Source organism: Anomaloglossus baeobatrachus, chromosome 1 (genome assembly GCF_048569485.1).
Source record: "Anomaloglossus baeobatrachus isolate aAnoBae1 chromosome 1, aAnoBae1.hap1, whole genome shotgun sequence".
NCBI classification, from domain to species: Eukaryota; Metazoa; Chordata; class Amphibia; order Anura; family Aromobatidae; genus Anomaloglossus; species Anomaloglossus baeobatrachus.
In genome coordinates, this window is record NC_134353.1 from 272,564,674 (window position 1) to 272,577,437 (window position 12,764).

The 12,764-nt window shown below is 44.0% G+C and overlaps 1 protein-coding gene across 1 annotated transcript in view; it reads left to right on the forward strand.

Annotated features, from left to right (window-relative positions):
• METTL14 (methyltransferase 14, N6-adenosine-methyltransferase non-catalytic subunit) overlaps positions 1-12,764 on the forward strand; it is a 64,249-nt gene that overhangs the window by 45,108 nt on the left and 6,377 nt on the right. Inside the window, exons 5-8 of the mRNA XM_075336678.1 lie at positions 3,993-4,080; positions 4,468-4,558; positions 5,690-5,831; positions 8,544-8,636. Of these exons, the coding sequence (XP_075192793.1) occupies positions 3,993-4,080; positions 4,468-4,558; positions 5,690-5,831; positions 8,544-8,636 (414 nt within the window). The remainder of the gene's footprint in view (positions 1-3,992; positions 4,081-4,467; positions 4,559-5,689; positions 5,832-8,543; positions 8,637-12,764) is intronic.

A 12,764-nucleotide genomic window follows, 5' to 3' on the forward strand; every position in this document is an offset into this window, starting at 1 on the left:
AATCGCCAAAGCCGGTCACATGTCATTTCCTGAATTAGTGAGTAAAGCTGGTGTCACACTAAACGACAGCGACAGCGACGTCGCTGTTACGTCACCATTTTCGGTGACGTAACAGCGACCTTGTAAGTCGCTGTTATGATCGCTGCTTAGCTGTCAAACACAGCAGAAGCAGCGATCATAAGGTCGCTGTGCTACATGTTCAGAGAGCAGGGAGCCGCGCTTAGCGCTGGCTCCTTGCTCTCCTGCAGCACACATCGGGTTAATTAACCCGATGTGTGCTGCAGCTACATGTCACAGTTCAGAGAGCAGGGAGCCGCGCTTAGCGCTGGCTCCTTGCTCTCCTGCAGCACACATCGGGTTAATTAACCCGATGTGTGCTGCAGCTACATGTCACAGTTCAGAGAGCAGGGAGCCGCGCTTAGCGCTGGCTCCTTGCTCTCCTGCAGCACACATCGGGTTAATTAACCCGATGCGTACTGCAGCCACATGTCACAGTGCAGGAGCCGGCACTGGCAGCAAGAGCGGAGGCTGGTAACCAGCGTAAACATCGGGTAACCAGGGAAAGGTCTTCCCTTGGTTACCCGATGTTTACGCTGGTTACAGCTTACCGCAGCTGCCAGTGCCGGCTCCTGATCGCTTCATTTCGTCGCTCTCTCGCTGTCACACACAGCGATGTGTGTGTCACAGCGGGAGAGTGACGACCAAAAAATGAAGCTGGACATTCAGCAACGACCGGCGACCTCACAGCAGGGGCCAGGTCGTTGCTGGATGTCACACACAGCGACAGCGACGGGACGTCGCTGCAACGTCACAGAAAATGGTGACGTAGCAGCGACGTCGTTGTCGTCGTCGTTATGTGTGACACCAGCTTAACTGTATATTTCCAGGTGCATGGCCATCACCACCATGTTGTCTTCGGCACTGCGCTTCATGTAGGACGTGCAGCATACATAGAAATAATTTTTGCCAGTGAAATCAGTGGGGCAGTGGAAGCAAACGCAATAATGGATGGATCAATGAACATGGTCTGTTTGGTTTGATCCAGTAAAATCACATCATGGTCATGCTTCAGAACAGAACCCATGTTACACTTCCTAACGTATAATTCCCTTTTCAACATCTTTTTACAGTTCTTACCTATGTAAACATTTGAGCAACTGTGCAAATACTTTTGCTTTGTTTCCTTAGTTTTGTTCATGTCATGTCTGTTCATATATAGATAGTTCTGCTGATTTCTCTTGGGAATTTTGGTCTATCTACTGTACATCTAGATGAGGCAGGTGTCCCAAAAGCAGAACGTCATCTGCTCCAGTTCATGGAAACGGTGGGGATACAATAGAAGACGTGAAAGAGCCATAAATCGAATTGTCATTGTTCTGAATGTTTGAAATTTCCAGCCACATGAATGTACACATACAGATTGGAGTTTACTATTTTGTGTGGACATTGGTTTACAGGGGTATTCTTAAGCTTGGAAGGCATTCCTCCTCTATGGAATAGGGGATACCCTCCAGATCGCTGGGGACTTAACCAATGGGACCCCCACTGATTCTGATAACTAGGGCTCTGAAGAATCTTGCGTGAATGGTCAATCATGCATACGCTTATTTCGTTCATTTTTTATTGGACTGCTGGAGATGGCTGAGACCTGCGCTCAGTTGGTTTTCAGCATTCCTACACTGAACAAACCTATCAACTCAACATTTTTGTTCTTGCTTTCAATTTTCATGAGCAAAACTCTAAGATCTAAGACTTTTTCTATGTACACAAAAGGAATTTTTCTCACAAATTTTCTAAATCTGTGTTAGTGAGCACTTCTACTTTGCTGAGATAATCCATCCACCTCACAGGTGTGGCATATCAAGGTGCGGATTATTGCACAGGTGTGCCTTAGGCTGGCCAAACTATAAGACCACTGTAAAATGTGCAGTTTTATTATATAGCACAATGCCAAAAATGTTGCATGTATTGAGCGTGCAGTTGGCATGCTGACTGCAAGAATGTCCACCAGAGCTGTAGCCCGTAAATTGAATGTTCATATCTTTACCATAAGATTTCTCCAAAGACGTTTCAGAGAATTTGGCAAGTGCATCCAACCAGATTCACAACCGCAGATCACGTGTAACCACACCAGCCTAGGACCATCCGAGACAAGCCACCCAGACAGCTGCTGCAACAATCGTTGCATAACCAAATAATTTTTGGCCAAACTCTCAAACTGTCTCTGTGAAGCTCATCTGCTGCTCTTCGTTTTCTTTGGGGTCTCCACCCAACAGCAGTTTGTCATTGTAACTGACTCACATTCAATGGCATCCGGCACGTTGGAGAGGTGTTCTTTTTATGGATGGATCTTGGTTTTCCTTGAACAGGACAGATGGAAGACTGCTTGTATGGTGTCGTGTGGGTTAGAGGTTTGCTGATGTCAATGTTGTGAATCGAGTGGCCCATGGTGGTGGGGTTATGGTATGGGCAGATGTATGTTATGGAGAACCAACATGGGTGCATTTTATTGATGCCATTTTGAATGCCCAGAGATACCATGACGAGATCCTGAGGTCTATTGTGCCATTCATCTATAACCATCACCTCATATTGCAGCATGATAATGCACGACCCCATGTTACAAGGATCTGTAAACCATTCTAGTTCTTGCATGGCCAGGATACTCACCGGACATGTCACCCATTGAGCATGTTTGGGATGGTCTGGATCGGTGTATATGACAGCACAATATTCAGCAACTTCACACAGCCATTGAAGAGGCCTGGACCAACATTCCACAGGCCAGAATCAACAACCTGATCAACACTATGTGGAGGAGAGGTGTTGCACTGTGTGAAACAAATGGTGGTCACACCAGATACTGACTGATTTTCTGACCCGGCCCCCAATACTGAAAGACTGTACATTGTATAGTGGCCTTTTCTTGTGGCCAGCTTAAGGCACACCTGTGCAATAATCATGCTGTCTAATCAGCATCTTGATATGCCACACCTGTGAGGTGGATGGATTATCACTGTAAAAAATGTGTTCACTAACACAGATATAGACAAATTTGTGAATAATATTTGAGAGAATAAGTCCTTTTGTGCATAGAAAAAGTCTAGGATCTGAGTTCAGCTCATGAAAAATAAAAGGAAAAACAAAATGTTGCATTATATTTTTTTCAGTGTATAAAGATAAATGGTGCAGACACGTGCATGATCGACCACTACTCCATTCACATAAGCATTTCCAGACGCTGGGTTCTCAGGATCAGCGGGGGTCCCAGTGATTGGACTCCCAGCAATCAAGACATGGTGGATAACGTCCAAGTCTAAGAATACCCCTTTAAGTGGGGATTTAATAACTTGGAGTATTTACCAGTGTCGATTTAGGATCCTAGAAACACAATGATACATCCACGTGTGGTGGAATTTTTCTTCCACGTCTGGACTTGCCCTTATATTCCTTGGATACTTTTCATTGATATTGTGGATTCTGTAACTTGGAGCATTTTGCACCCACACTATTCACACCAATGACTTTACTGGAGAATAGCTGTGGTTTTTACACCTATACATTGAAAGGATGAAAATAACATAATTGACAAGCTGCTGAATTAGAATGACTTGTAAGGAATGTCTGAATCACACGGGTGAGATTTTATAAAACTAGACTGAAACGTCTCCTTCCTTAACAAATCCGCCACATGTTAACGCTAGGGTGACCCTTGGATTTAGACCAGAGGTGCACAACCTGCATCTGGGTGCCTTATTTCTCCAATGATGCCATTCTGTGTGGATCACAGCCATCTCTGACTCTTTTGCTCAGTAGTCTAAGGCAATGGCTAGTGGCTCCCAATATGGCTCCAGTGCTCTGTGTCCACGCTAATGACTCTTCCATTGGCATTAATAGGTCCATCGTTAGTATTTAGTTACTTTTTTGTCCCGGTTAGCAATCCCTTGTGCATGAAATTACATTTATTGCCCTTTAACCATTTCTATTTGCAGGGAACCCAGAGCTTGAATCCCCACAATGACTATTGCCAACATTTTGTTGACACGGGCCACAGACCTCAGAACTTCATCAGAGACGTTGGTATGTTATCTGATGGATTAGCGTGGTGTCCATTTCTAACTTTCCGCACATTCTTGTTACCTTTTTATTGGGCTTTTGTTAAAAGCTTTATATTCCTAAGCATTAAAACAGTCATTGTTTGTGTATTTCTGAGGGTTTTGTAGATTTTGCCATATCAATATGTCTTCATCTGAGGGCCTTCACCTGCCCCTGGGAAGTACATGATGTATATGTATCTGCAGGGCGTCCGGGGCTTAGTCCTCTAATCCGCTCCTGTGTAGAGGCAGCCAGACATATGGGATTGCTTTATGATCTTGTACTACCCGGGATGTAACGCATGATTGTCTGCATATGGATGCCAGGACATCTTTCCAGAACCTGCTAACATCTTCTCCATGTCCTGTGTAGGATTAGCTGACCGGTTTGAGGAATATCCAAAACTCCGAGAACTCATCAGACTGAAGGATGACTTAATATCACAGTCCAATACTCCTCCAATGTAAGTGTGGCTTTATATATATCATTTTGAGCTTCCAGCAGTTTGTTTTCCCACCATTCCCTCTGTGTAGTAGTGTATAAAATACTTGATTTCAAGGATTTTCTCTTGTCTCATGGCCCACGTTAACTGAAATCAGACTACCCGGCTCGCACGGGAATCTGTGTGTGGACCAGAAGTCACTTTCTCTATGGAGCCTCGTTTTAAAATGAGCAGCCGGAGCCGAGCTCTAATCGCAGCGGTCAGTGTGTGAGAGCAGCTTCTAAGTGACATCCGTGCTCCCACCATCCTCTGCAGAGTGATTGCGGATCACCGATAGGGGGGCTACCGCAGGATTAACCGTAAGGAAAGTGAAAGTAAACATATTTGCTATTGCTGTGTCTATAAACGCCTGGTCCATCAAAATATAAAATGAATTAACCCATATGGTAAATATCGTGTAAAGAAAAATAAGCGAAACGCCAAAATTGTGGTTTTTGGTCACCTCTTTAAAAAAAACCCCATCAAAACGTTGTACCCCAAAGAGGCTCTTATTACAGCTCCATTGATTGAAAAATATAATGTTATGGGCCTTACAAAATGCTGGTGCAAACCAAAATGTTTTATGGGTTATTTTTTCGGGGAAAAAGGAGAAAAAATCTGCTAGTTTGATATCACCGAATTTGTACTGACTAGGTCGCCACACAATGAATACCATAAAAGTAAACAGCTCGTCTGATTAAAAAAAAGCCCTTTAATGGAGCAGTGGACACGAAAAATGGAAGAAAGGTGAGAGAAAAATTTAAAGTGCCGCCACGCCGACCCGGGGCAGGAAGCTGCCGCCACGCCGACCCGGGGCAGGAAGCTGCCGCCACGCCGACCCGGGGCAGGAAGCTGCCGCCACGCCGACCCGGGGCAGGAAGCTGCCGCCACGCCGACCCGGGGCCGGAACCTGCCGCCACGCCGACCCGGGGCCGGAACCTGCCGCCACGCCGACCCGGGGCCGGATTTTCCTCTCTTGTTCTTTCTGCTCAATCTTTTTCTTCTGACCACCCAAAATGTTATTTTAATGCAGGTAATTTAACTGCTGGAATATAAGACTTTGTGGTTAGATGGAAGGAATTTCACCATATTATTTCCTTTTTGCTAATGCAGGTACTTACAAGCAGACCTGGAGACATTTGATCTAAGAGAGTTAAAGAGCGAGTTTGATGTTATCCTCCTTGAACCGCCACTAGAGGAGTATTACAGAGAAACCGGCATTGCTGCCAATGAAAACTGGTGGACATGGGAAGACGTAAGTAATGTATTCAGAGAAACTATTAGCTTTTTGTCTTGTAGTGTTCTGTAATGTGTGGGATGGGGGGTTTGTGTGCAAAATCAAAAATGTATCATTATTTCTATCATATTTTTTGCACATAAAGTCGCATGCACCGTAAAGACATTGGAAAATGTATGACAACATTTCAGACATGCATAATATCACTCCAGGGGGGAATAGAGTACATCTGCATCCGCTGAAAACAACCGGAAACTTCCAACCAGGCGAACACACATGAAGTTAACTTTAAAAAAAAAAAAAAGCATAAATGAAAAATCGGTGAAGAAAACACGACAAAAAGAGACAATAAAAAAGGTGTACATGCAATAATGAATCAGGTCTTTATTTTCTAATGTTGGTAGATTTTCCCACTTGACCGAGATACAGGCATTAGTATTGAGTAAATCTGCTTATTATCTGGCTTGCTCCTGAGATGCATACTGCACATGATACCAGACTTTGGGGCAATTATTGGGTATCTGTGAATGTGCCGATGCCGAGTGGTCATCCAGATTGTCTTGCCGCCTGGTTCTTTTTTTGCAGTTGCTTTTTTTTTTTTTTGTCTGCACAATAACCCATGAGAGGGGCAGCCATAATATAAGAGCAGATTGTCTACCTTTCTCATGAGATTGCAGCTTTGACCCAAGGTTAATCCTGTCACCAACCTGTTAGCGCAGGGTGAGCTCAATCTCCTTCCTCTCTTTCTAGGGAATCCATATCGGGAAAAGAATTGAATTCTGCCTGAATGTGCCATGTTCTAATTAGGTGTCTTGATCCATTTTCGTCAGTTGATGTAGGTCACAACTTTCACAATTCTGATACACAACATATTTGAACTAGTTTACTTTGTTTTTCTGTCATGTTTTCAGCTGCTTAATGTTTAAAAAAAAAAAAAGATAGTTTGCCTATTTTCCCTTGGCGTAGCTGCACAGTGCCCAGCTTATACTGTTCTCTTAGCGTGCCCAGATAGTGCCCTGTATGAGAAAAGTGCATTAATGTATAGTGAGTTTTTCTGTCCAGTAGTCCAGGATAAGTTGGTGCCAGCAGTTTATAGACACTAACACTACATGACTGTTAATGGGTGGTTTCACTGTCTGCAGACTACAGGCTGTCATATTATAGTATGTACTCTGTATCGTATGCAGACTATAGGACCGTTACCAGTTAGTAATATGAGCTCGCTTTTTCATTTAATCTTTTTTTAACAATCAAATTGTTCTAATTGAATGCCATTTTAGGAAATGATCACTAATTTATAAACTGTGGAGGAAAGACGGGCGCATAGGGTCTTAACCGGTAAAATCAATAAAAGGATAATCGGGTGCACTCACCTATGGATGTTGTGAAAGTCACAACACCTCATGAAGCATAAAAGTCAGTGGAGACAGCTGCGGACACGTAATAATGAGATAGAAGTTTCATAAGGAAATCTGGGATCAGCGCCGCGCTTATCACCATTTAATCCAAAGGATAATTTTCCAAGTCCTTTATTAAGGAAGCGTGAACAAGTCTACGCGTTTCAGGGGTCTCTGCCCCCTTCCTCAGGATAATGCAACAATGACACAGAAGATTTGGTGATAAGCGCGGTGCTGATCCTCGATTTCCTTATGAAACTTCTAGGAAATGATCACTGACAGTTGCTCCTCAGATTTATGGTTACTTGTATTCAGACATCTTCAGCTAGAATTGGAGTATTTTTTCCTGCAATTGGGGACCATTTATTCAAGGGATTCTTTCAGCACACAATGACTGTTCAAACCAACCACAGGCTCTCCGTGCACTCTTGGCCTAAGTTTAGTTCACCATGTTTTCCGTTTGTCGTCCCTCCATCTATCTTGATTGACAGCTCTGGCTGTACAGGAGTCAGAGAAGGGAGGAGATAGGTGGAAAACATTGGTGGCAAGGTGCAGTGAACTACTCAGCCATGCCAATGGTGTACTGAGCACCAGTGCTTGGTTTGAACAGTCATTCTGTGCTGACAGACTCAATTTCATAGTTTTCTGGGGTTTTTTTTTTTTTTAACACCCCTGGTTAAACAAAAGAGGCTTGTCCTTTACGCACCCTCCCTAGGTGCAGTGGTGAGTTTCTGCTGCTGCTTTTCCAGTTATCTGATATTGCCTGTAGCGCTCATGTCACATCTGCAGCCTGTCGGTGAGCAGAGCCGCTAAGATCACTGGCTGCAATGCTGTTAACATGCTCTAACCACTGCCGACAATAACTGACACCAAGAGCAGCGGCAGAGACTCTGCGCTGGAACAAAGGGGGTTGAGCAAAAAAAAAAGGCTTCTTTTTCCTTCTGCAGTTGGAGGACATTGTTTCTTGGTCCTCCAGATGACCCTCTATTAAACCAGACAATCCTTTTAATAACCTGTTAAGAGGACAAGTGCTGATGAGAAATTTCAGCGGCTTCCTTTTGTCGTGGAACTATTCTTTCTTCTACAGTTTTGCTACGGTTCTTTAATCCGCAAGGAACACTCTTTTCAGGCCCACTTTGGAATCTTCCCCGGTATAATTTCCATGACATAACGTCTCTCGTATGTATGGAGTCACATCTGCTGCACATTACAGCCCTAGTTGTGATGTCAAACTCTGTGCTATTATTATGGGAGCACTGGGATATGATGACCTGTCACAAATGTCTGTACCATATAAATAGTCATTAATTTTATAGTCTCTGTTCTGTTTTAGATAATGAAATTAGATATTGAAGGCATTGCAGGTTCCAGGGCCTTTGTGTTCCTTTGGTGCGGCTCCGGAGAAGGTCTGGATTTTGGTAGAATGGTAAGTGGGATAATCCCCGTTATAGAGCTGCAGCTGGCGCCTGCTTCCTGCCTGTCACATACACTGGACATATTGTATCTGTGAAGGGTGTATAATGCAGGTGTGCAAAGTGATATGTGAGAAGATGCCAGAGATTCCTCATACTAGAAGCCGCCATGTGTGCTGTATTTGCTTGTGAACGCTATATACGTGACAGCAGGTGTTTCATTATACAGTCTACACTGCATCACATAGATTTGTTTCCAAGTTATAGGATTTGCATCCTGGCAGACTTTATAGTTATTTCACTTTTAAAGGGAGTCTGTCAGCAGGTTTCTACTATGTAAGCTGAAGACAGCATGCTGCAAGGGATAACAGAGAAATCAGGGATGACTGTCAAGGTCCGTTGTTTATTTGGTATAGATGTTTAAGCAGCGAGACTTATCATTGATGGGACTACAATGTCACACACACACGACAGTCCGGCACGCCCCCTCCTCTGATATCTCACTCTCAATGTATAATCTCTATAGATAGCTTGGTGTGGGCAGGACAACTCCTCTTAAGGCCCAGTCACACACAACGACTTACCAGCGATGCCGAAAATGATGCGACCTGATAGGGATCGCAGGTAAGTCGCTGGGAGGTCGCAGGTGAGATGTCACACAGTCAGACCTTACCAGCGATGCAGGAACAATACAGGTGGCAGTAGCGACCTGTATAATGATCTCAGCAGTCACTGTGACCCTGTCACACAGTGTCAAACACAGCGATGTGTCCTGCCCAGCAGGACATCGCCTTTGAAGAAAATGGCCTGGACCATTCTGCAACGACTAGAGATCTCACAGCAGGGGCCTGATCGCTGGTAGGTGTCACACATAACGAGATCGCTAACGGGATCGCTACTGCGTGATAGAAACCGTGACTCAGCTACGATCTCGCTAGCGATCTCATTATGTGTGACGTTACCTTTAAGCTCTGCTAGATAACAATCTCAAAATTCTGATTGTGTCAGAACAGTAGTCAGTAGTAATCTAAGTGATACACTGTTGGATTCAGAATCTTCATGCAGCTCTCAGAAGAGGTAGCAAAAACCTACTGACAGATTCATTTTAAGGTAACAAAGTGAATCAATGATTGTATTCTGAATGATGAAAGAATGCATCGCTCATGTTCATCCGCTTGCCTAACTGATATAGTCAGTTTAATCATGCTATGTCATTCATGGCCCTACACACAGGCCAATCGAGGACATTAAAGGGCCTCCTATTGGCCACATAGCAAGAATGATAAACACTCTGTACAGAATAATTACCAAGATCATTCTGTGCCTGTAGAATAACCTGTTGCAGGCAGCAAAAACCTATGTATCAATTGACTTATGTTACTGCACTTAAAAAGGGTTTCCCCACAAAGTACATGTTAATTAATAGAACGTTAAAATATGAATAAGTTCCACATTTCAATGTGTTGATAAAAATGTTCCTGTGCGGAGATCATCTTATAAATGTGCCCCTGCTATGTACTGTCCTATTTCCTATGTCCAACCATATAGAGCTGTTGTAGACCATGGTGTCCTGGCCAGAGGAGAAAGCATAAGTGAATAAACTGGTGACACAGCAGGAGCTCTCAGCTGCTCATTTTAGTGAAGCATTTACCTGCATTTTTTTTTTTTTTTTTAAATCCCTGTGTCACCAGTCTTTTGAGCTAATCTTGACTGTGCAGCTCCTCAGCTCCTAATTCACGGCTATATAATGAGCTCTCAGGACTGGTGAAACATTCCCTCCTGTGATACAACAAACAGTCAGGGAAATGTGTTTCCTCATATAAAGCAGCTGTGAGCACTTGCTGTGTGGTCTGTACACTCACTTATGCTTTTTCTTCTGGCCACAAGCTGAAGTATGTGCTGACCATGAACTGGAGCAGCTGTGCACGGGTATTGTAATATGGGGGACCCTACACCAAATTTTTTCTTAAATGTATTACACCACTATACATACACACAGCGTCTGTGATGAGCATCAGGCGCGAGCCACACAGGGTGTGGGCGTGGTTTGACTGAAACCAATCAGACACCAGGACTGTCGGTGGGCAGGAAAAGCAGTGCATATGCATGAAGAATAATGAGCAGAGATAGTGTTACCGCCACGCAGGAGACTGGTAAGTATAATGGGCCTGCTTGAATTCCCCTATCCCCTCTACAACCATTTTAAAGTGCCAGAACTGAGTGCCCATAGACTTATATGGGGATTTGCATCTGGCCAGATATCTGGAATTAATTCTGGGCCCGAACCAGTTGCTTTTTTTTTTTCCATAAACTCCAGTTGGACCCGCCGATTCCAGATATCTGCGGGCTCGCCCATCACTAATTGTGATTGCTACTCTAAATACGTTTTTATAGACAAGTGTTATAGATCCACTTTGGATGACACTGCTCACACACACATTAGAGGACTGCCTAAACAGCAAGGCCCTTATTCACACAGTTGTATTGGCAGAATTTTTCCTGTACTTGTCTCGTTTATGATCCTAAATCTTTAATTATATTAGGGCAAAATAGGGCAACAAGAATAGGGACACATTTGTTGTATCACACTTTACAAAGCATGGGGTCAGAAGATTTGCAGAACACAGGCTCTTTCATGCCGTGAATTATGGTCGAAGTAGAATCACAGAACCTGTAATATTCACATGTTGCAGGAAAATGCTGATGATTTGCCCATAAGTCTGCTTTATTTGTGATTTTCACCTAACTCCATTACAACGCTTTGTATAGAATGAAGAGCTGCACAAGTTAAAGCAACTGCAGATTTGAAGATGCAGACCATGGTCTCGTTTGTTTTTTTCCTTCACATGTGACATCTGTTTTGAAAATCCTAATCACTTATACTGTAAATTGCAGTTCTGCAGCAAATCTTATAGGTGTGAACATGCCCTTATGCAGAAACTGAATTATGACTGGTTGCAAAACCTTTTTTACTTTTAGACCATCTCATAAATCTTCCCTTTATCCGTTGTATGTCTTTTTGGCACAGCCAGTCTACTCACTCTGCCTGTCTTGGGGGCATTGGTGCTTTCAGTGGCTCAGGGTAAAATCTGTTTCTCTTTTGGGAGCACTGCTGTTCTCTGCTGCCACCTAGTGCTGATCAAAGGAAAAACACAGAGGAAATACAAGCAATAAACCACCAAAGAGGACAAACAAATTCACCAATACACCCATTGTGGAGTGTAACATAGGGCACAACATGGGGGTACATGACATTTATAAAAGCAGTGTCAGCTTACAATTTATAAGGGCCAACGTCCTCATTGAAGAAAGAGTAATTGTTTAAGCTGTATGGTGTCTCTCGCTCTCATATGGCTTTATGTTCTCATAGAATGGTAGAGTTTGAAGGGACCTCAAGGGCCATTGGGTCCAACCCCCTGGGAGTGCAGGCTTTCCTAAGTCATCACAGCCATATGTTTATCCAGTTTCCGCTTGAAGATTTCCATTGATGGAGAGCTCACCACCTCCCGTGGTAGCCTGTTCCACTCCCTGACTGCCCTCACTGTATGTGCTCCCTCTAATTGTATGTAATTTTAAATACCGTGGAACCTCACTTAATGAGTAACCCAGTTAGCGAGTATTTCGCTTACCGAGCAAAGCTTGCTGTAAATTTGTAACTCAGTTTATGAGTAAGCTTTGCTCAATGAGCAACATACTCACCGCACACACTTCCATGTCTGTACATCCACCGCGCTCTAACCTGCATTTGCAGTCCACACAAATACACACAAACACTCACAAAGAAACACACACACACATTCTGCTCACCTTACCTTCCGTTCCATCGTGGGCCTCATGGTTCTTGTAGTTCGCCAGTACAGGATGTGTATCGGTAACCATCACGACGAGGGAGGAGCTTCCACTGTCAGCCGCTACTCAAAGGCAGCGCGCTGGCCAATCAGAGGCAAGCGGCTCTTGCCTTTGACGCCAGCGCTCTGGCAGCGGAAGTTCCTCCCTCGTCACGATCGTTACCCGATACACATCCTGTACCGGCAAACTGCAAGTTCCAGGAGGCCGGCGATGGAACAGAAGGTAAGGTGACCATAATATGTGTGTGTGCTTGAGTGTTTGTGCATGTTTGTGTGTGTTTGTACGTGTTTGGA